Below are 21,809 nucleotides of genomic sequence, written 5' to 3'. Positions count from 1 at the left end.
GGCAATCAAGTTCAGAGACAGAAATCTTGGATGGAAGATTCTGCTTGACATCCTGGGAGGCAAATCCAACCTTACCAGGAGTCTCTTGTGAGTCAGAGGGATGAATTAAGACAGTCTGGGGAGTACCATAGGCAGTTCCAATCTGAAGCAATGGGAATAACCTTTCATTTGCTTAGACAGAACACTTTGATTAGCCTGGGAATGAGTGAGATCACAGGAAAAGCGTAAAAAAATTCCTTCCAACCAAAACACTGAAAGTGCATTTCGCAGGCACTGAGGATACTAACCTGGAGGCGTTAGCAACATTTAGAGCTTTCTTCTAATGAAAGGTTCTCCAAAGTTGGTCCTGGAGGACCGGATCCATTTCAGATTTTTAAGACAACTACATTCATATAAATTAGGATATGCTACAAATCTGGCATGGATCCAGCCATCCAGGACCTACTTTGGAAACCCATGTTCTAATGCAAAAAAAACTATTTTAGAATTACCTTAACAAGTGATATGGAACCCCTGGAAAACAGAAAGCATGTTCAACATATGGAAAGAAATATCTCATAGGAAAAAAACATGCTTCCCTATTCTATGACTAGGACCAGTCCTTAGTGTAGAATTCTTTGAATTGGAATCTATGTAGATTTACCTATTTCCAGTAAAATAGCTACTGTGAATGGAAATTTGACTGTCAACTTCAAAGTCTTTAAGTAACAGTCTAGAGAAGCCTTTATCAGCCAAACATCTGGATAAGGATAACTGAACAATCCTATCAAGTGGATTATGCCAGATCTACCAGTACAGTGTTTGAAAAAGCACTGGGGCAGATTTCTGTCCAAACGGAATTATCTTATTTGGATTGTAAGTTTTATCTATCTTGAACTGCAGAAAAGGATTGTGACTTAAGCAAATGGACAAATGAAAATAGGTGCCACACAGATTCATTGCACACATTGAATTGACTTGTTGGAGATCAGTAAGATTTAATGAAATGCATGGATTCATGAAGTGCATTCATTCTCTTTATACTCAAATGTTTGCTTTTTCCAGATCAAAAATAGAGTGAAAGGCTTGCTTGGAACCCTTGAAGATTAGGAAATGGTGGAAGCAGACTCTTTTGTTCCACTGATATTTTGACACTGGCTCTCTTGTGACTCTACACCTATTACTACCAATATGTAGCAAATATATCCATGAGTTCATAATTTTCAGTCCTGAAATTAGAGTAATTGTAATACTCCTTCCCACTGACCGTGGATGGAAGATGATGAAGTCCTTATTTTACATGTGCTTTCCAAGTAGCAGTAAAAGACTGTTCTATACTATTCCTTCCTCAAGAAGACTTTGGCCATTGAAAGAGTTGTTGCTGTCTTTGTCGCAGCTGTTTTTCTTTTAGCATATGTGAATGTTGTTTACTCTTACTGCAAGGATTTAGACAATATGAGTGAAGTCCTCCTCTGCTCTAAATCCACAGACTTCAAGGTCTCCGCCTCTGTTATCGTCTGGATTTCATCTTCTAACAGAGATCTGAAAAGAGACTCGCTGAACGGCAATTCCATCAATTTTTGCTAAGCTTGAGAATTAAATTAAATTAACCAGAGCCAGGAAGAACTACTCATAGAAATTCAATGATAAATGTCACCTGTAGCCAGGTCCTCATTGTCAACATTCCTTTTTTAACCACTCAGTAAAATCTTTTTTTTTTCCTTCTGAGAGATACTCCTTGAATTGGTTCATTGAATTCAAAAGAGAACAACTGTGACACCTCAGCAACCTCTTCAACAGGGAGGCAAAAGAAGGTGCTCTGACAATTCCAGCACACGTCTGACAGATCGTTCTCTAAATGTATCCCATTATCTGTTTTCCTTCTTTAGTGGATTCAAGGTAGTTGATTCAGCTGTATTAAACTTCTTTAAAGCAGCTACAACCAAGAACTTGCTGGTAACATTTCAATCAGAAACTGGGCCACAATCCACTGATCTGAACTACAGACTACAAAAGGGTTTATGAAGGAATACACAATAGCTTCCAGGATTCCAGGAACTAATGGCACAACAGGGCAAGCTTGAGTCTGCATCTCAACGGTTCTGAAAACTCGCGGACTTACTGATTTCAGGTGTGGTAGTTTGCAGATCGAATGTCTTTGCAGTTTTATTTCATAGATCATAAAAAACACCAGCCAATCAATAGGGGACATTTTTGCTTGAATAGAATAAGAAATAGCCAGAGAAAACTTGCACCAACCAGGTGACAAGTTACATGCTGAGCCTGAATCCTAAGTAAACAACCTGCTTCATCTTCCTCTGTTAAAACTAGATGACTCAGATTGGCAGACACCAGGATGTTTGCCACGAGAGACATGCTCTGGGTTTTCTTTCCTGTATCTCTCGTGGGAAAGCCTAGAAGGTTATCTCTCTCTGGCCCCAGAAGATTTTCTCCAAGAGACCTCATGCCATTTTGGCGAGGTTGTGTAACGCCCCTTTCCATGTAATGTATAGCTGGGTCCTCCATTAAAGGCTGTAGTGGCTGAACTCTCCGAGGAGAAGCAGGTGCTGCAGGGGGATGGGATTTATCATCATTCACTGTTTACACAATTATCCCAATGTATTAATCCCATCGAAATGGAGAAGATGACAGAGAAGGTCAACCAGTTCTCTTCAAGAAGGAGGAGACTGAGAGACCGGGGTGGGGGGAGGGGAGGGGGTCACTTATTCCGCTTCATCAGAATGTCTTTTGATGTTGACAGATACATCAACTTCGACAGAGTACTATAAGCCTCTTGGCATTGAAACATGTGTATGCCTTGACATTGAATGTTTCGACATCGTCCATCTGCTTCCTTTTTGTCTATCAATTTAGTACTGGCCTGCTTGGCTGGGATTGGGAGTACCAATGACAATGAGTAGCTTCCACACTCACCTCGAGAAATGGCAGAAGCCATGATGGGAAAAAAGACAGGGCAAACTGGTGACCCTTCCCCTCCAAGGCAGAAGTGGATGCTGCAGATGACATCCTGTGTCTAATTCCCAACTTCTTAACCCAGAGGAAGACCTGTTTTTGTCCCTAAGCCTTCTATATGACATATTTTGACAAATCCCACAGTGCTTCATGGTGTGGGTATCAATAATACAAACCACAGAGATGTTGTTGGGATCATTCCTCAACATTTCCTTTCTGCAGTCTGGACACATAAAACAAAAAGAGCTGGCATAGTAGCTAAAAGCAACAAGAAGATGGCACACCACCAAGCAAAGTCAAAGACAAAAGATTAACTTGTTAGGAAACATTAGATATGTAGAGCGAGAGCCAAAAAACACAAAATGTGATTCAAATAGTTTTACATAAAGCAGAACTGTTTACAGGTTCTTCCTCAAAGAGTGGGGAAAAATGAACTGTCTAACTACTACCCTTCTGAACATGATAAGGTAGTGCAGTATTCCTAGATTATTTTTTAAACATATATCATTACCATGTCACCCTCATTGTACAGGTGTCTTCCCTCGGAGGAAGGGAAAATAAACATCTTTATGACGGTCAGTTTACGTTTTCATAAAGTTCTCACGACAGTGCACATGGGCCAAACATTCTCTTATGTGTACTGCTACAAGAATTGTAATGAACTAAGATGATCAAGAAGTTCCCTTCCTCCATTGTTGTCACGTTTAACCTATTGTGTTACAGTGTATTGCTTGTAAGAGACTGCCGAATTCTCTTTGATGGAGTTCTCACATCAGACTCTTTGTATACTCTTCAAGCATGGCGTTCTATGCTTCAAACTTGGTATGTCTAGTGGGTTTCCTGGTTATGGTAAGCAGGACTTAGATCACTGCAGCTGCCCATCAATTCAGATCTGACCTTCACGTTCTGAGCAGCGAGGACTCCCATCACTTCCATTGCATCGCTATTCTACATTTTGCCACAATCAGGAACATATTGATGAAACCACTGACCAGTTTCCCTCTTTGCAGGAATAATCCTAGTAAACACAACTCCAGGGCAGCTCGACTTCCACTTCTACAGTGTCATTAATCTGTTGAACTACTTCAGTCCTATATCCCTGAATGCTGTGGCAAACCACACCAAGTTGATTGTGTTAGTCTACACTTTATTCCGGAAACCTAGTGCATTGTCCAGATCTCATTGCAAATAACTTACAGATTCAGTCTTCCTTGGTTCTTAAAAGAGAACGGTCTAAAAGAGTCATGTGCATACTTTACATTGGGGCACCATTCACTGATTTTCTTTTTAATGCAATATAAACCGTTTTGGTTGTTAGTTTCAATCAAATGTACTGTTTGACTTGAATTTTGGCTTCTCAAATGATCAGTAAATGTTATGTTCTTGGGAATGTTTTATACTTTTTTAAATTTAAATGGCAAACAACTATCATTTTAAAAAATTGGGAGCTGGGATCTCGCATATACATGGAGCTACTGTACCTTTCATGAAAATGAGAGAGTTCCATGGTGAAGAACAGACTAATAATATATGAATACTTTAAATGAGGAGTGCTTTAGGCAAACGTATGACCAGTAGCCTTTGGTTGTCATCCTTTCGCTCTCCTCCATCAAAGGAGTCATTAAAAAGCTCTAGGGTGTTATAGCTAGTTCAGCATTAGTTTTGGCACTTAATACGATTCAAACTAAAATTGAATTTTAAATCACTTATAACAATAATAGGATAGAATAAGAAATGCAATTGTTACACTGCCAGGCTATAAATACCTTAAACATGGTACATTGTCACGAAGACCATCAGATGAACCGCTACTCGTAGATGCATGGGACTGGAGGAGGACAGGTTGTGAATTAGGACCTCCACTAGGAGTTGGCAGTTGCTCAATATCCGGAGACTCCACATCGCTTATTTCATACAGTAACCGAACTTCAAGCATCTACGAAAGAAGATATTCACCATAATTGGTCTTGCAATCTGACAGCTGTTAAGGTCCCAATGTTTGCAACTGTATCTCTGTCCCCAAACAAAAACTATTCGATTACAAAGTAATCAAAATAAACAGTCACATGGAATCATAACCTTAGAAATAATCTATAGTACCATAAGTAGATGCCAACACAAACAGCGGATTTCTAAAAATTTGATTAAAAACATTTGCATCCTACAATTTAAACTATAACAAATAAGACATTTCTTTTACTATTATGGAACTCAAAGTAAGGAATTGAAACATTATTAGTCATTTCATGAGAAAAACTTTTCTAAGAAAAATAATTCATAATCATAATAAGAATTAATATATGTTAAATAAAAATATAAAAACATTAACAAAACATATTCAAAAAGAAAAATATTGTTACCGAGATTAATTCTGTATTAACTTCCTGCTTGCTGAACCTGTATATAATGACATGCGCTGAAACTCCTGCTATACAAAGCATTCGACTTTCTGGACACCAAGAGATCATCTGAATGGCATATGGATCTTCATCTACAATGTCTGTATTGGCTTTGTCATCCTTATTTCGCGACTTCTCAAATAATTTTGCGGTTTTTAGCTTGTATAGTACTTGTAGCGTTACTAGAAAAAGAAAACAGAAAAGAAAAGTCCATATCAAACTAAATATCATGTGAATTATTTAAGCCTAATAAATATTTACTAAATACATTACTTATTAAATTAAAATAATACGTTATTTATTTATTTATTGAGTTTGTAAAGCACAACAGCTACCCGAAAGGGTTTCCCGGCGCTAATTGACCAAAAACAACCTGACCCAGAACAAGGAAAGCTACTGATTGAAGAGCCAGGTCTTCACTGCCCTTCGAAATCAAGCATGGCTGTCCTCCATACGAATAGCCAAAGGGAGGGAGTTCCAAAGTTTGGGTCCTAGAGTAAAAAAGGCACTACCACCCATTCTGGACAGCCTAAACTTGGGCACACAAAATAGGTGTTGAGAAGAAGAGCGAAGAGGAATATAGGGCTTAACAAGAGACTGAAGGTAACGGGGAGCTACACCAGCCTTAATCTTGTGCATGTAGCTGAGAGCTTTAAACTTTACACGGCTTTCGATGCGGAGCCAATGGAGTTCCCTCAAACGCTCCGTAATATGGTCCGTTTTTCGACAACCGCAAAGGAGCCGAGCAGCGGCATTCTGGGTCAATTGGAGGCGGCGAGTGAACGCCTTGGTGGACCCCAGATAGAGCACGTTGCCATAGTCCAGTCTGGAGTTCACCAAGGCGTCCACCACCGATCTCCGGGTGTCCAAGGGGAGTAGCCAGAAAAATTTTCTGAGCCACAGGAGGATGGTAAAGCAGGTGGCTGCGACCTTGTTGGCTTGGTCCTTCATGGATAACCCCTTATCGATGGTCACTCCGAGGTTACGCACACGTTCAGACGGAACCGGCAGGGCACCCATGGCAGAGGGCCAATGCCTCGAGCTCCAAAGATCTGGTTTGTTACCCAATACCAGGACCTCCGTTTTCCCGCCATTTAATTTAAGCAGGTTGCTGTTCATCCAGCAGGCTATGTCGCTGAGTCCTGTTTGCAGCTGGGATTGCAAAGTAGGGTCAGCGTGGGATAGGGAAAAAACTATTTGAGAATCGTCGGCATAGGTAAATAAATTCAGCCCAGACCTTTGAGCAATGTGAGCCATGGGGGTAACATAAAGATTGAACAAAAGAGGACTCGGGATAGAACCCTGGGGTACACCATGTGGGAAAGAATACGTTTTAGAAGTGGATGAATGGGAAAATATTTGAAAAGTCCGATCCTTCAAAAAGGATGAGAGCCAATCCAAGGCTATACCCCCAATACTAATGTTCGCAAGGGCTCTGATGAGGATGTTATGGGATACGGTATCAAATGCCGCACTGAGATCGAGCAATATCAGTGCGGCCGTTTCCCCTCGATCCAGAAGCAAGCGTAGATTTTCGGTCACGTCCAAGAGAGTAGTCTCGGTGGAAAATCCCGGGCGGAAGCCGGACTGAGAGGGGTGTAATAAGTTGTTAAGCGCAACATACTGAGACAAGTGTACGTGAATGTGTCTCTCCAGGACTTTAGAAAAAATAGGCAGTAAAGAAATAGGACGATAATTGGAGGAAACATTGGGATCGGCAGTGGATTGTTTCAAAAGTGGGGTGACCATAGCATGCTTCCAGCAACTGGGGACAGTAGCAGAATTTAAGGAGTGATTAAGCAACGTGCAGATGGTAGAAAGCTGGGGGAGGTCCAAAGAGCGTAGTATGGAGACAGGCACCGGATCCAATGGCGAGCCAGACTTAACCTTGCACAGGGTCTCCAAAAGGGTTGAAGAAAGAAGAACAGACCAAAACAGGAGTGGAACCGATGACTGTATTGTATTGTATTGTATTGTATTGTAAGGGGCATTTATAAAGCGCGCTGACACCATGGGTTTCCTGGCGCTGGCAGACTACTGGGGGACTGGGAGGGTTTAGGCAGATTGAGGGAAGAGCCAAGTTTTTAGGGATTTACGGAAAAGAGTAAGGGAATTGGAAGTTTTGAGAGAGATGGGGAAGGAATTCCAAAGTTTGGGGGCCAGAAATGCGAATCTCCGGCCTCCGGATCTGCAGAGTTTGACAGGGGGAGTGAGTAAGAGGTGCAGGTGAGAGGATCTCAGGTTCCGAGAGGGGCTGTAAGTCCTGATGAGAGATTTCAAAAAGACAGGACAGGAACCAGATAAGGATTTAAAGGTAAGGCAGCCGATCTTAAAGGCTGCCCTCGAGGCGACAGGAAGCCAGTGCAGTTTTAGAAGGAGGGGTTTGGCGGATTGCCATTTCGGACTCCCAAAGGCCAATCTCGCCGCTTGATTCTGAACGAATTGTAGTCTGCAGAGAGATGTTTTGGGCAGACCATGATAGATAGCATTCGAGAAATCTAAGCGGGAGAGGACGAGAGCCATGATTACTTGCAGGAGAGCTTCAGGAGTGAGGAGATAAGCCACCTTCCTGATCCTGCGCAGCTGGAACATGCAGGAGGAGACAACTGTCCCCACCTGAGGCCCAAGGGAGAGACCGGAGTCAATAGTAATCCCTAGACTTTTTACCGAGGCCACAGGGGTGGGGGGAAGGCCAAGTTCTGCCGGCCAAAAATGCGGACCCCAGTGGGTAGAGCTCTTACCAGGGAGGAGAAGCTCCGTCTTTCCGGGATTCAGTTTAAGCTGATTTTGACTCATCCACGATAGGATGTGGGACATGACAGTTGGGGATAGCAGAAGGGGAATCAAGAGGGAAGATGAGTTGTAGGTCGTCCGCGTAATTGAAGACGGTGACGTCCCACTGCCTCAAGGAAAAAAGAAGGGGTCGAAGATAAAGATTGAAAAGAAGGGGGGACAGAGAGGAGCCCTGAGGGACCCCACAGGGCAGGTGCTCCCGAGGAGCTCTAAAAGTGCCAGGCTAAGGGTCTGAGACCTCCCGGTCAGGAAGGATTTGACCCATGCCAACGCCAGGCCCTGGATGCCAGCTTGCTCGACACGGTGGAGAAGGATGTTGTGGTCCACCGTGTCGAAGGCAGCCGACAGATCTAATAAAACCAGGGCCTGGGAGGTACCCTTGTCAGCACCGTCTCTCAGGGCATCCAGCACGGCCAAGATGACAGTCTCCGTAGAGTGGCCGGGTCTGAAGCCGGCCTGGTTAGTCTCAAGAAAGGTGGAGTTCTCAATAAACTGTGAGAGGCAGGTGGTGACATGGGCTTCCAGAATTTTGGAGAAAAAAGGCAAGATAGAGATGGGGCGGTAATTCGCCGGGACGGCGGGATCAGCCCCAGGCCTCTTCAGTAGAGGCACCAACACGGCCTCCTTGAAGGAGCGGGGTACCGTACCGGACGACAAAGAAGAATTCAGCAGGGGAAGGATACAATCAGGTAAAGAGTGGCAGATATTTCGTAATATGGTGGGGGGACAACAGTCGTCTGGGGATCCAGATTTAACGCGGGTGGCCAGTGTGGCCAAAGCGGTAGGGTCTAAGAGCGGGAAAAGTGTGAGAGAAAAAGCATTATAGGGGGGAAAAGCAGAGCCAGCGCCAGGGGGGATAGTCGGAATGGTATCTTTGATCGAGGCAATTTTTTGGACAAAGAAAGTGCTCAGCGCGTTACATGATTCTTGTGTGGGAGCCTGAGTCGGAAGTGTCCTAGGATCAGAGGTAAATTCATTGAGGATTTTAAAAATCTCCTTAGACTTGCAGGGGGCAGGTAAAATTTTGTCTGAGGCATAAGCTTTTTTGGCGGCGGAAATAGCAGTTTTGTACTCGTTCCGCGCAGCCACATATGCACGTCTGCTGGATAAGCAGTAGTCTCTCCTCCACCTGCACTCGAGTCGGCGGAGTTCTAACTGCAAAGTCTTAAGGTGAGGGGTAAACCATTTATGGGAATGATAGTGTCGGGATCGGGGAAACTTGGTTAAAGGTGCGAAAGTATCACTGGCTATAGTGAGCCAGTCAGAAACTTGTCCCTGAAGCTCGTCAGTACTTGAGTCAGTGGGGAACAGAGGACGGGTAAGAGAGAGATGAGATAAGAGTTTGGAGGAGTCGGCGACTCTCCACTTGCGTGCGGTGCCGCCCTCCTGCAGTGGGGTCCTGATCTGGCCGACGGCCGAAAAGGTGATGTCAATTAGGAAATGATCGGACCACACACAAGGTGTTATGAGTGGGCAGGAGGACCTAACCCCGTGAACCCAAATGTGGTCAAGGATATGGCCACCGCTATGAGTGGCAGACCTGACTAGTTGTGTAAAATCCAAGCTCGAAAGAGCCTCGAACAGTTCGGTGGCGTGGGGGCCGGCATCCTCATTCTGGAACCAGTAATTGAAATCCCCGATGATGATAGTACGGGGGGAAGAGGTGGCAAGGTTGGTTAACTGTTCAATAAAGGAGGAAGGGAAGGAAGGCATGGGGTAGGGGGGACGGTAAAGTACCATAAGGGTAACTGCGCCTACCTCGGTCCCAAGACGGAGGACCAGGTTATCCACATCGGGGAGGGTCATATTGGCAGAGGCAATGATCTTGAGATTCTTCCATATTACCGCTGCCACCCCTCCACCGGAGCGGCCTCCAGGGCGGTTGGTATTCAGCAGAAAGTAGTCAGGAGGTAGTGCGGCAAGGATGTCGGGGAGGGAGTCGTCAGTGAGCCAGGTCTCAGATAGTAAAAGGACATCTGGCTTCTCTGTCATAAGAAGGTGGAAAATATCGGCTTGATGCCTGACCATGGAGCGAGTGTTGAGGTATAATACCCGGAGCTGCGACTCGGCAGGGACCGGAAGGGTGGGAAATGACGACGGCCCCAGCGAAGGGGAAAAGTGACCTGGAATCCCCAGTGAGGAGATCCTGGTCCAGGTCTCGGGAGGTAGAGGGCAGGCAAAGGTTTGTAGACTCATTAGAGTGGAGCGGGAATAAGAGATGGCAGGGGCAGCGTCCCTGGCCCCTGGGCCCGTCCGGCCGCGGACGGGCGCAGACGGGCTTAACTCTGGCGCAACTCCGGCGCAACTCCGGCGCGTCTACGGCGCGCCCGCTGCGCTCGTCCGCTGCGCTGACGCATGAGGGACGTTTAAATAGGCTGGTGACGAGGGAGGTGGGAGGAGTCAGTGGGATGGGAGGCGTAAAAATTGAGTCAATGGCGTCCAGCGCTAGTAGTCAGCTGGGACAAGGAAGCTGCTCTCAATCAGCAGAGAAGAAGGTATTAAAAACGAGGTCACAGCGCCCAGCGCGCGCAAGCCCTCTGCCACAGGGCTGCTTGACTGCACAGGAGTGAAAAGGGGCGGAGCCTAAATAGGCTGGTGACGAGGGAGGTGGGAGGAGTCAGCAGGGTGGGATGGGAGGGGTTAAAAATTGAGTCAATGGCGTCCAGCGCTAGTAGTCAGCTGGGACAAGGCAGCTGCTCTCAATCAGCAGAGAAGAAGGTATTAAAAACGAGGTCACAGCGCCCAGCGCGCGCAAGCCCTCTGCCACAGGGCTGCTCGACTGCACAGGAGTGAAAAGGGGCGGAGCCTAAATAGGCTGGTGACGAGGGAGGTGGGAGGAGTCAGCAGGATGGGAGGGGTTAAAAATTGAGTCAATGGCGTCCAGCGCTAGTAGTCAGCTGGGACAAGGAAGCTGCTCTCAATCAGCAGAGAAGAAGGTATTAAAAACGAGGTCACAGCGCCCAGCGCGCGCAAGCCCTCTGCCACAGGGCTGCTCGACTGCACAGGAGTGAAAAGGGGCGGAGCCTAAATAGGCTGGTGACGTGGGAGGAGTCAGCAGGGTGGGATGGGAGGGGTTAAAAATTGAGTCAATGGCGTCCAGCGCTAGTAGTCAGCTGGGACAAGGAAGCTGCTCTCAATCAGCAGAGAAGAAGGTATTAAAAACGAGGTCACAGCGCCCAGCGCGCGCAAGCCCTCTGCCACAGGGCTGCTCGTATTGGGGGGACAACGGCCCTACCAGCGACATGGAGCCGGTTGGCTAAAATATTACTGATATTACTAGCTCCTTGAGCGACAATGTCCTGATGTATGTTTTCTATCTTTGAGATAAAGTACTGTGCGAGCTCGTCGCATTTATTATTAGATAGGAAGGGAAGAGTGGCTGTAGTCCTGGTTATGGTTCGGTAGCCTGGCTTGTAAACTGCCTATGCACAAACGTGGGAATTTTTCCAGGGTGAGTGGGAAACTGGTGCAAGTTCTGAGGTGCCTTGGAGAGGTGGCATACGTTTGTCACCTACATTATTCCTAGGGATAAACTCCGTTACCAAAGAGGGGGTCCATTTCTACTACTCACATAACTAGTGCCCCCTGCAGACCGGGAGATGGTTCCCAGTGCTTGGGTAACATTTACATTTTTCATGTTTTCTATGTTGGGCCAGGTCAGAAAATATGCTGGCCAAAACTATGGTGAAGGTAAAGTTAGATGAGTTGCCCGAATGTCACCAATGTTATCAGCGCTGAGAAGGCATCCTAAATTGCATAACAGGCAGAGTGAATGAATGAATGATCTTTATTACAAAGATTAATTAAAATCATAGCAATACATATAAGCAACATGAGTCAAGAAGTAGCATTCATCAGAGTTAAAATAATTAAATTAAAGAGTAAGAGGGCACAGTATTAACATTCATTATATCAACTGCAGGCAAAAATGTATTCATAGCATCATATACTAATATTACTTAGAAAAGTCATCATAGACAAAAAAAAAATTTTTTAATTCTTTTTATTGATAACAAAATACACACCTTAGACATTTGACTTACAATTGCAATCAAGTTGGCACTGTTTGACAACTTTAACAATGCACGATTACATCTCCCTATTAACACACACAGTAAAGCATCTTGTTGGTCTACATTGGGTCATCTTCATACCTATGCCTCGGAGGTTCACATATGCATCTCCTATAGTTGTTCCAATTCTCCCAAATCTGCGTCCACCTAATCGGACACCCACTAGACTCGTACACTGTTCTTTCTGTCAACATGCACCAGTCCATCTCGTTCTCCCAATCCGTTATGGACGGCGGTTCTTGCGCCCTCCACAGTCATCATAGACAAAATTGATTATACAACAAAAGGACCAACAGTGCATTCATACAATCAAATACATCAAAATAATTTTAAAAAGTTATCAAACAAATTTCAATATGTCAGCCGAATAGGACAGAGGACAAAAAGTGCAGTTGTGCCTTTACTCACATAATTTCCCTTAGAATAAGATTCCTCAGGGGCAAAAATGGTTATATGAAATAAGGACCAAAAGTACCAACAAATAAATAAAATTCATTAAAAAGGTCATCACGGATTAATTGATATAAAAATTCTGGTTTCAAAATCAAGGAAGTCCCTGCTCACAATTACTAAATTCTTTACAAACAAATAAAAAAGATTTAAGGAAGTGGGATGTTAACCGGCCGGATTTCCCCATGAGATAAGTTTCTACTGCTATCTGACAAGCTCAAAAAAACATGCATCCGAATATTGGTTTCAGTCAATATTTTCAAGTTATAAGGAGGCAGGGGCAGATGCACATAACATGACTCAAGAGACTCTGATTTAGTTCCACATAGACGTCAGGGACGGTGTGAGCTTTTCCCAGCCTACTGTACTAAAATATTCTTAAGGGAATCAACCCAAAGCTGTATCTCATTAATGCTATTTTCAGTTCAAATGGCCAGTGCTGCTTAACATAATGTGGAACCCTCTGCTATTCATATAATGTGGGAAGTAAATTAATACGCAATTGCTTTACTTAAGTCTTCGATGTCTTGCCTAATTGATAGCGGTTTAGCCTGTTTATTTACTATTTTGGAAAATAATTTATCAGGGAGGTCCTACATCCAGAGGTGCCGAGCTTCTAAATCTTTTATATCACTTTACAAATAAATTAACCATCTTGCACCTTCATTCATCATTGTCCAGAGATGAAACTTCTAAGTATCCGGGTCAGCTCTTTTAACTTATAATAATAGGAAATAAATCTGGCTTGAGTAAGATTTTTAGATCTAGACAAAGTTGAATTCTAACCTTAGTTGCGCTTGTGAGGAGGCAGAAGGAAATCTGAATGCTTGGCGATAGTCCTTACAATTTCAAGCCAGTTCCCTAGTTTATCTTTTTAACACAATTATGACACACTAAATTGTTGACATTAGTTTGCAGTCCATTACTTTACACAGTTGACTTGTGTCAGGACATGAAACATTTTCTAGGAAACTGCAGAATGTTGTACTTAGAAAGGCGAACACATTTGTAATTGATGCATTGTGCAGTTTTGCACATCCCCGCTCCTCAAACCACTCTCCTAGACACTTATAACAAGATACCTTCTCAATGGGTTCATTAGCAAGCAGTCAGGGGACCTTCTATTTTTTTCTTCCTACCAAAGACAATGATCTTTGTTTTAGTCGTGTTGAGTTTAATGTCATTGCTGTGAAGTATTTTGTAAGGTAATCTAACAGCCTTTGGAGGGCCTCTCTGGGTAAATCCAACAAAATAGTATCATCAACATACTGAAAATTATAACCTTCGCATCTGCTAGCTTAGGCAGGCAGGCTCTTTTGGGGAGAGGAGCTTTATACAAGTCGAGGGGCTTTATACAAGTCCGCCAATTATAGATTAAAGAGAAGAGGGGCCAATAAGCAGCACCACTTCAGCCCCTTGAGTGTAAACACATTTCTTTGAGGTGACCCATTTGGACATTTAGTTTTATCTTTACTCATGTATTTGAATGTAGGCCAAATACCCTTCAACAAGGGTAGCAGAATACCACACATTACATTTTGGCCAGAGCTTACCCTTGTTAACATTGTCAAAGGCTTTGGTAAACTCAATAAAAAAAAAGCATAAACCTACTACTAGGATAGCTTTGAACAGAAAAAGATGAAGTGGAATTGGATGAGTTTTTAACTGCGCTGAAAGCCTGATCTATTCATTGTAATTTTGGTGCTATCACAAATGAACTGATGAGAGATCAGATTATAGTACATGCGAAGAGAAAAAAAAATACAAAACAAGAGCAGTTCTGGATTATGGGTGATCCCAAGTTACAGGATGCTATTGCTAAGGCGTTGGAGCAATCTGAGAAATGGATGTCAGCCGTGAAGAGTACTAGAATACGTGTGGAGTGTCCAGAGTATGAATGTGTTGGAATTCAACGGAACATATTACCAGGCTCACCTCGAGATTACAGTAGTATAGTTTTAAAATGGAGTATGCTCCCAGAAAGAAAAATGTGACTGCAGATTTTCTTTTGGAGTTGCCTTGTCTGCAGGATGGCACATGCTACACGGAAGAAGGTGAGATGATGGACACCATTAAAGATGTAGCTACCAAGGAGTTTGGGGAGATTTCAGAAGAGTTCTGGAAGGAGTGTGAAGGATTGGATGAAGTATGGCAGGCCACTAAGAAGTGTGTCTTGGAAGGGTGGTCCAGGAGGAGCGTAGTTAAACCGGAGTGTTTATATATGTATACGTTGCAGAAGAATAGGCAATTGAGGGTGATTTATTGTTCAAAGGGGGAAAGGGTGTTCTTCCCATGGGGGTTCAAGAAACCATTCTTAAGTTGGCTCACAAGGGACATCTGGGAATGTCTACCATGAAGTGGCTTGTTCGTATGTTTTTCTGTTGGCCATGAATTGATAGAAGAATTGATTGGATCATGAGAGAATGGGAGGTGTGTGCTGGGAGGAAAAATATTTTGAAGGTCAGTACACACCCACTTAAAGGTTGTGAGTGGACCGAGATGCCTCGGCAAAAGGTGGCTTTTGATATATCTGGTCCTTTCAAATTTCTCCTAATGGACACTCCTTTCGCATTAGTTTGAATAGATCATCATTCAAAATGGCCAGAGGTTAAATTTGTATCACAGGCTACCACAGATTCAGTGGTTGAATTTCTCAAACAAGTGTTTACCAGAGAAGGATGTCCATCTGTGTTGGTCACAGACAATGAAATGGAATTTTTTCTCAAGCATTTTAACATTAAACATGTAACTACTGCATTATACGAACCACATGAAAACGGACAAGTAGAGAGATTTACAGCGCATTGACAGGATATGTAGTAAAGGCACATCTTCAAGGAACTGATTGGAAAATTATTTTGAGGGAAAGATTATGGTTGTACCGCATAACCTCTCACACCATTACTGAGGTCAGTTCATTAACATTGCTAAAGGGTAGAGATCCTGCTTCTAGCCTATGTCCCTGGTGGTTTAAGGTGAAGTGGGGAGGTGTGGAAGACGTGTAGAGTGAAGGACGTTGCGGAAAAAGTAAGAAGGAAACAAGGCAAATCTAAGAAATGGTATGATGCCAGGTAGAAGGTGAAGTCTCATGAGATCAAGGTTGGAGGTTGTGTGAGGGTTCTCAAACCTGGTCTAGTCAATAAAGGCTGGCCCAGATTGTGTAAGGCCATGAAGGTGCAAAGGTGTTTACAAACTGTGTGATTACCCAAGAAGGGAAAGTATGGAATGTGAAATGAGTTGCAAAATCTACTGGTATGGCTGTAAGTGGGAAGGACAGAGAAGAAGGTGAGGACACAGAGGGTGAGCACAATGGTTTCCTGGTGAGGTCTGGCAAGAGGGCAAAACATGGTCACCGTTGTGTAAATAGTAATGAGGGTTTTGAATCATCTGAGAATGTGGAAGAGTTAAAGGAATAGGTATAATCAGATAGTAACCAAGTAAATGTACTGAATTTGTAAAATATGCAATGTAATGTTATTATTGTACACCGTTTCCTCAATGTTATATTGTATATTTTTTCCCTCAGTTTTTGTATATAAGTTGGTTTCAGTTTCAGTTTCTTTTATTTTTGGTTATTTTTGTTAAGGGGGAAGATGTGTTGTATTATTGTCATGTATTAGAAAATGTTCCCTGCACATGCCTTGTTCTGTTTTGTAATGCTTTCTGGATTCCAGGATAATGTTGATCCTGGAATTCCTGGCTGAAAGGCAGTTGAACTGGAGCTGTCCTGCCTGGAGGATGCATTACTGTGCTGATACAAATAAACTCCTGTTTAACCTTGATTTTGTCTTTGCAACACAAGCCCTCTTTAATAGTCAGGGTATTCTCCACAAGAGTTGAAAGTGCAAGCAAATTGTCCTCAATACTACATCCTTTAACAAATCCTGTTTGAAAAGAAGGAATGATTTTTTTTCTTAGCTGCCTACTTATCCTGCTTTCTTAACTCCTTAACCATGATGCAAATTTCGCCGCGGTGCAGGAGTTCTAAACAGTGAGCGGGGCTGCGTCGGCCAACGGTAATGCGCAGCACTGGGCAGGTAGTGCTCCTGTCGGCCGTTGGCCGACGCAAGCACAGAATGGATTAAAAGTAACTTTGCATATACTTTGCCGTCAACATCCAATAATGCAATGAGACATACTTTTTGAGGCAATCTATTTGACCCTTTTTTGTATATAGGGGCCAACAGTGAACCTCTCCCGAAACCCACAATAACGTCATTAGCAAAGCATGCATTGTAGAGAGGGCATAAAATAGTCAGCCACTGATCCATCATTGGTTTAAAAAAGGAGGCTGGAATGCATAACTGGCAGAGGCTCCATCAACACTACCTTCCCTCACATTCTAAATGAGGCACAGGAATGTATGGGCTGATTAAGAGGCATCCATCACTAACCGTCAGATGCTCTGCTACTGTCTTTCTCTACATGAGGTCTTAAGTCTTCAACTTTGCACTACTAAACCTCTTGAGATTCTATGTTTTCGAAACAGCCATGCCTGTTAAAGAATTTTACCTCCCCTTTCAACCACAAACAATATTGAGCTTTAAAAGTCTCCTGTAGAAGATTACTAGTAGATTTCCTAGGCTTCTCTGTTTAACATTAAAAGAGGAACAGCTGATGAACAACAACGGATAGTTCTGCAAACAGATAGTTCTGCAATAAGACAAAAGCAAATGCAACAGCTTTCTCCTCATTCTGGCTATTGCCACAGGCCTCTCAGTACTTGAACAAGGAGGTTTGAAAAATTAAGAGCAGTGATCCGCGTAATGCGAAAGGATTCAAGGAGAAGGTGTGAAAATACCACCTCTGGCCAACTTGTTTCCCCTTCACCATCAGCAACAACTTGCTGTATGCCAGAACCTATAACAGTAACATATTTATCAATGGAGTCCAAAGAAACAGGAGCAACAGTATTGGCTAAAACAAAATCCATTTGATGGAACTGGATCTCTTACTAAGCCCTTGAATTGCAATGGGATATTTTTCTTACAAATTAATTGACTCTAGAATAATACCTATCAAGATGTATTGAGACTTTTTATAATGTACCCTTTAAGTTAAGTTGACTCTTATTGGCATCAGGTGACAATGACCTATATTAGGCTTAAAAGTAAATTCATAAATATGTACACTGTTATATTACTTACAAGCACCACCATACATGAGGTTGATGAGAAAATCAGACTGGCCAATTAAAGATAAATAATAGCATAAAACAATACTTATCTAAAACCACACCTCTCCAAGTTTAGTATCATTTAAGGACACATACTTAAAATATTAACCTTCATTAGCTTGAAAAACCTTTTGAATTTAACATACAGTGCTAGGAGCAATATATTTAGATAGCACCCTGTGTAGAAAATCCTTCTTATTGTTGGTGGGTGTCTATAATTGGTCCAGTGAGGTGGAGAGGGCCAAAACCTGACAAAGCAATGAAACTTTGGGAAGTTGTTGAGTACACTCCCGCGAAGGTTTCTGGCATAATTTGTTTTAAAATATCGGCCCCCCAGGGCCCTCATAATCTTTCGAATACTGAATTTTTCCATATATGTATCCACAAGCACTCGAATAAATAAATAGAATTAAAACAACACTTTGATATGTTTTCCATATTAAAATGAATAAGTTTCAAGAAAAATGACACAATGTAAATTGAATGTTATCATAACAAGTTCCTTGAATTTCCTTTCTTCTGAGATCGCAGCAACGCGCGACGGGTAAGCTAGTAGTTAATATAGGAAAAGAGACTAATGCTGCTTTAGATGCACATCATTAATATTCGCTGAATTTAAAATAATTCATCTAATATGGGTTGTGCAGGGATGGATGCAGCATTTGGGTTGGTGGGTAGAGAAAACATTTTCATGAAAGTAATAAATATTTGTGTTTCATTCTTATAGAAAACAAAGCATGGGGTATCGCTCTGCATGTCAGTTTAAGGGTTAAAACGATTAAGAAAATTGGAAAAAATTATTTTAAAATATGAAATGTGAGCAGGAGAAAAGAAAGAGCCTGAAATGTGACGTCTCATGAACGTGCCAAAATTCTGCACAAAAGGACATTACTATAAACAGAGAGAAACTTCCTCTGCAGAAAGGCGCACAGCGGAAAAATGATGTTAATGTTAATGAAACTTTTAAAGTGCACGTATACCCTGGGATGTCTTTGCGCTTAACTAGACAGGACATACAATGTTTTAACATGTTGTTAGAATAGAGGAAATGTGGAAAATGAAATGAAGAATATTTCCTGGGTTACGTGGTTGATGTCATAGCCGTTTCTAAACAACGGTCCTTCGAAAACTGTGTGTGTATAGACAGTGGAGTGACCATACACCCCATTTTCTAGCCAATCAAAGCACTAGTAGAGCCAGAGTTTGATACTTCTGTGGGATGGTCTTTTGGGTTAAGGGTATAATTGACGTGCTCTGGAGGGAGGAGTTTGGGTTGTAGGTGAGATCGTCGCATGTCGTCTGTTTGCTGTCCTCGCGTTCCTGAACTTAATCTTTGCCTTTTCAAATCTACTTGAAGGGCCTATGCTTTTGCCCTGGCCAGGTGACAGTGTTACCTAATTGGGCTAATATTAGCCTGATATCTAAGTTTGTATAATCTTTGCAAATGTATTTTCTCTCTGAAGCTTTTGTCACTTCATCTATCTACTCCTCAAAGTACTATCATTGATTTGAATTTGTAATTTTTTTTCTTCTAATGTTGTTCGAATAAATCTGTATTTCTTGTATTTACTGAGATTTCATTCACATTATTATTATTTAGATAAATACTATACATTTACAAATGAGACTGTCTTTATAATTGCATTTTACTTATGATTATTAATTCCCCTGTCCAATTATAAGGATTCTAAGCGCCATATTAGGTAAATTAGTGAGACCTAAATAGGGAATTGGTAAGTTTGGTTTAGTCTTTAGAATTACAACTAACCCAGCATTAAGGGGCTTGTTTGGTAGTGGAAATTGGGTCCAGTCTTTAGAAATTGTTTAGTCCCTGAGCGCTGGATCAATACCAATACTAGAGAACTGTAGTTACAGGTAACTAATTTTCTTCTCCAGTATTGGATCATTCATAGATTCAAATGCTTGAATCAGAAAAGCAAGCAGTTTTGTAGTTAAATGTATCTAAATATGTAAGAGCATCTTTGAGGATGGTGGGTAACAGTTTAGCCCATATCCATAAACATATAAACCTAAATTGACATTACTTGTATTTACAGAGGCTCACGTCTTTAGAACAAAACCAAGTGTCCTACAGCTGCATCACTCCTTTGGGTTGATTCAAGGCAGTAGAGCCGCAGGAACACGTGGGTGCTCTTCCACGTTGCAGCACAACATATTTTCTCCAGGAGGACGCCAGTAAAGAGAGCAACTGAGGTAGGTACTGGTCTTGCGGATTGCGCCTTTGCTCTAGCTGATAATGGTTTGCCAGCCTTGCCGTGGCAGAACTTTGTGGCGGCAGAGATCCATCTGGCGATGGTAGTTTAGTTGACTGCTGTACCTTTATGAGAGAGTTTGTAAAAGACTAACAACTGATCAGAGTTCTGAACTGCTTGGTACGATGTAGATAACATTTGAGGTAACATTTAATGTCAATAGTGTGGAGAAATCTTTCAGCTGGAGATTCCGCATTTAGAAAGCAAGTGTGCAGTACAAGAGGTTCATTGAGATGAAATTGCGATGAAACCTTGGGGATGAACTTTGGGTTTGTTCTAAAAAGCACATAGTCATTAGTGAATTGCAAGAAAGATTCCTGAACTGTAAAAGCCTGAATTTCAATGACTCTTCTAGTAGACCTTCCAGGTGAGAAATTTGAGATCTGTCCTGTGAATTGGCTAGAATAGTAACTTCATAAGTTGCGAGAGAACCACACTGAGATGCCATTCTGGGGGAGGAGCCAATCCTTATCTAGCCAGAGAGAGTAGGTATGGCTGAATTTGTTCAGGTGATGCTTCCAATGGATGGCGATTAGATTGCTGACACCATCAGCAAAATACTTTCCATTTGAATCTGTATGTTTTGTTTGTTGATTAGGCCCTCGCTTTGGCCAAATGTCTCTGCAGTCTTGAGAGAGATTAACAAATCCCATAAATCATGAATTTAGGAGCAATGCATGTAATTGGACAAGATCTCTCCGTTGTTCCACATCAGGCGCAGTAGGAACTCTGCAAATTAATGCTCTCTGGGCCATTTGGGAGCTATCAGAATGAGGCAACAGCGCTCCATCTTCATCTTGGTGAGGATCATTGGTATGAAAGGGAAGGGAGAAAAGCGCAAGTAAAAATCCTGTACCATCTCACTGAAAGGGCGTTCCCTCATGACCCTGGGAGCGGATATCAACTGGTGTAAAACTAGCATTTGGCGTTCTTGTTAGTCGAAAAACATCCAGTGCTGGTTTGGCCCAGTGTGAGAAGACACTGTCCAACACCAGTTGATCCAGTTCTCACTAGTGGCAAATGTCTGTGATTCTGCGGAGAGTGTCCAATAAGGTGTTGTTTACTCCTGACATGTGTTCAACTTTCAAACATGCTGGTCATATTGTCTGTACGGACCTGCACGGAAGCTCCTGCTACACGGAAAGGAAGGCTTGGAGAGTGAGAAAAATAGCCTTGAGCTCTGACAACTGATGTGCATCGACCTCTGGATGCGGACTATTTCACTTAAATTTACAGGTCCTGCACATGGCCATTCCAGCCATCCATGGAGGCATCGGTGGTGATGATGTACTCTGGGAGTTCGATAGCCTTGAGTGGAAGTACGTCGATGGGGTGCTAGAGAGGTTCGGCCTAGGGGACGGCTTTGGGCAGTGGACGAGTGTTCTCTACTCGTCTGCTACTGCCAGGGTACGATTGGGGTCTGTCATATCCTCCGATTACCCGGTGCGTAGGGGGACGAGGCAGGGTTGCTCGCTATCTCTCCTGTTGTTCGCTTTAGCAATGGAACCACTGGCAGTGCGGGCGAGGACAGGAGCCTTATACAATGGGATTGGCCGTGGTGAGGAAACTCATCATATATCACTGTACGCAGATGATCTGCTGCTGTACCTAGAAGATACAGAAAGGGCTCTGGAAGGGGCTGTGGAGATGTTGTCGAGCTTTGGTAGGCAGTCGGGCCTCAAGGTCAACTGGA

At 42.9% G+C, this 21,809-nt stretch overlaps 1 protein-coding gene across 17 annotated transcripts in view; it reads right to left on the bottom strand.

Annotated features, from left to right (window-relative positions):
* STXBP5 (syntaxin binding protein 5) overlaps positions 1 to 21,809 on the bottom strand; it is a 1,512,194-nt gene that overhangs the window by 577,110 nt on the left and 913,275 nt on the right. For all 17 annotated transcript variants that reach the window (XM_078649248.1, XM_078649254.1, XM_078649249.1 and 14 more), the window contains 2 exons: positions 5,313 to 5,533; positions 4,719 to 4,888 (listed from right to left, as the gene is read on the bottom strand). In XM_078649248.1, the coding sequence (XP_078505374.1) occupies positions 4,719 to 4,888; positions 5,313 to 5,533 (391 nt within the window). The remainder of the gene's footprint in view (positions 1 to 4,718; positions 4,889 to 5,312; positions 5,534 to 21,809) is intronic.

Source organism: Lissotriton helveticus, chromosome 6 (assembly GCF_964261635.1).
Source record: "Lissotriton helveticus chromosome 6, aLisHel1.1, whole genome shotgun sequence".
Taxonomy (NCBI): Eukaryota; Metazoa; Chordata; class Amphibia; order Caudata; family Salamandridae; genus Lissotriton; species Lissotriton helveticus.
Note: the sequence above shows the minus strand (reverse complement) of the source record. Positions and strands in the feature narration are given on the sequence as shown.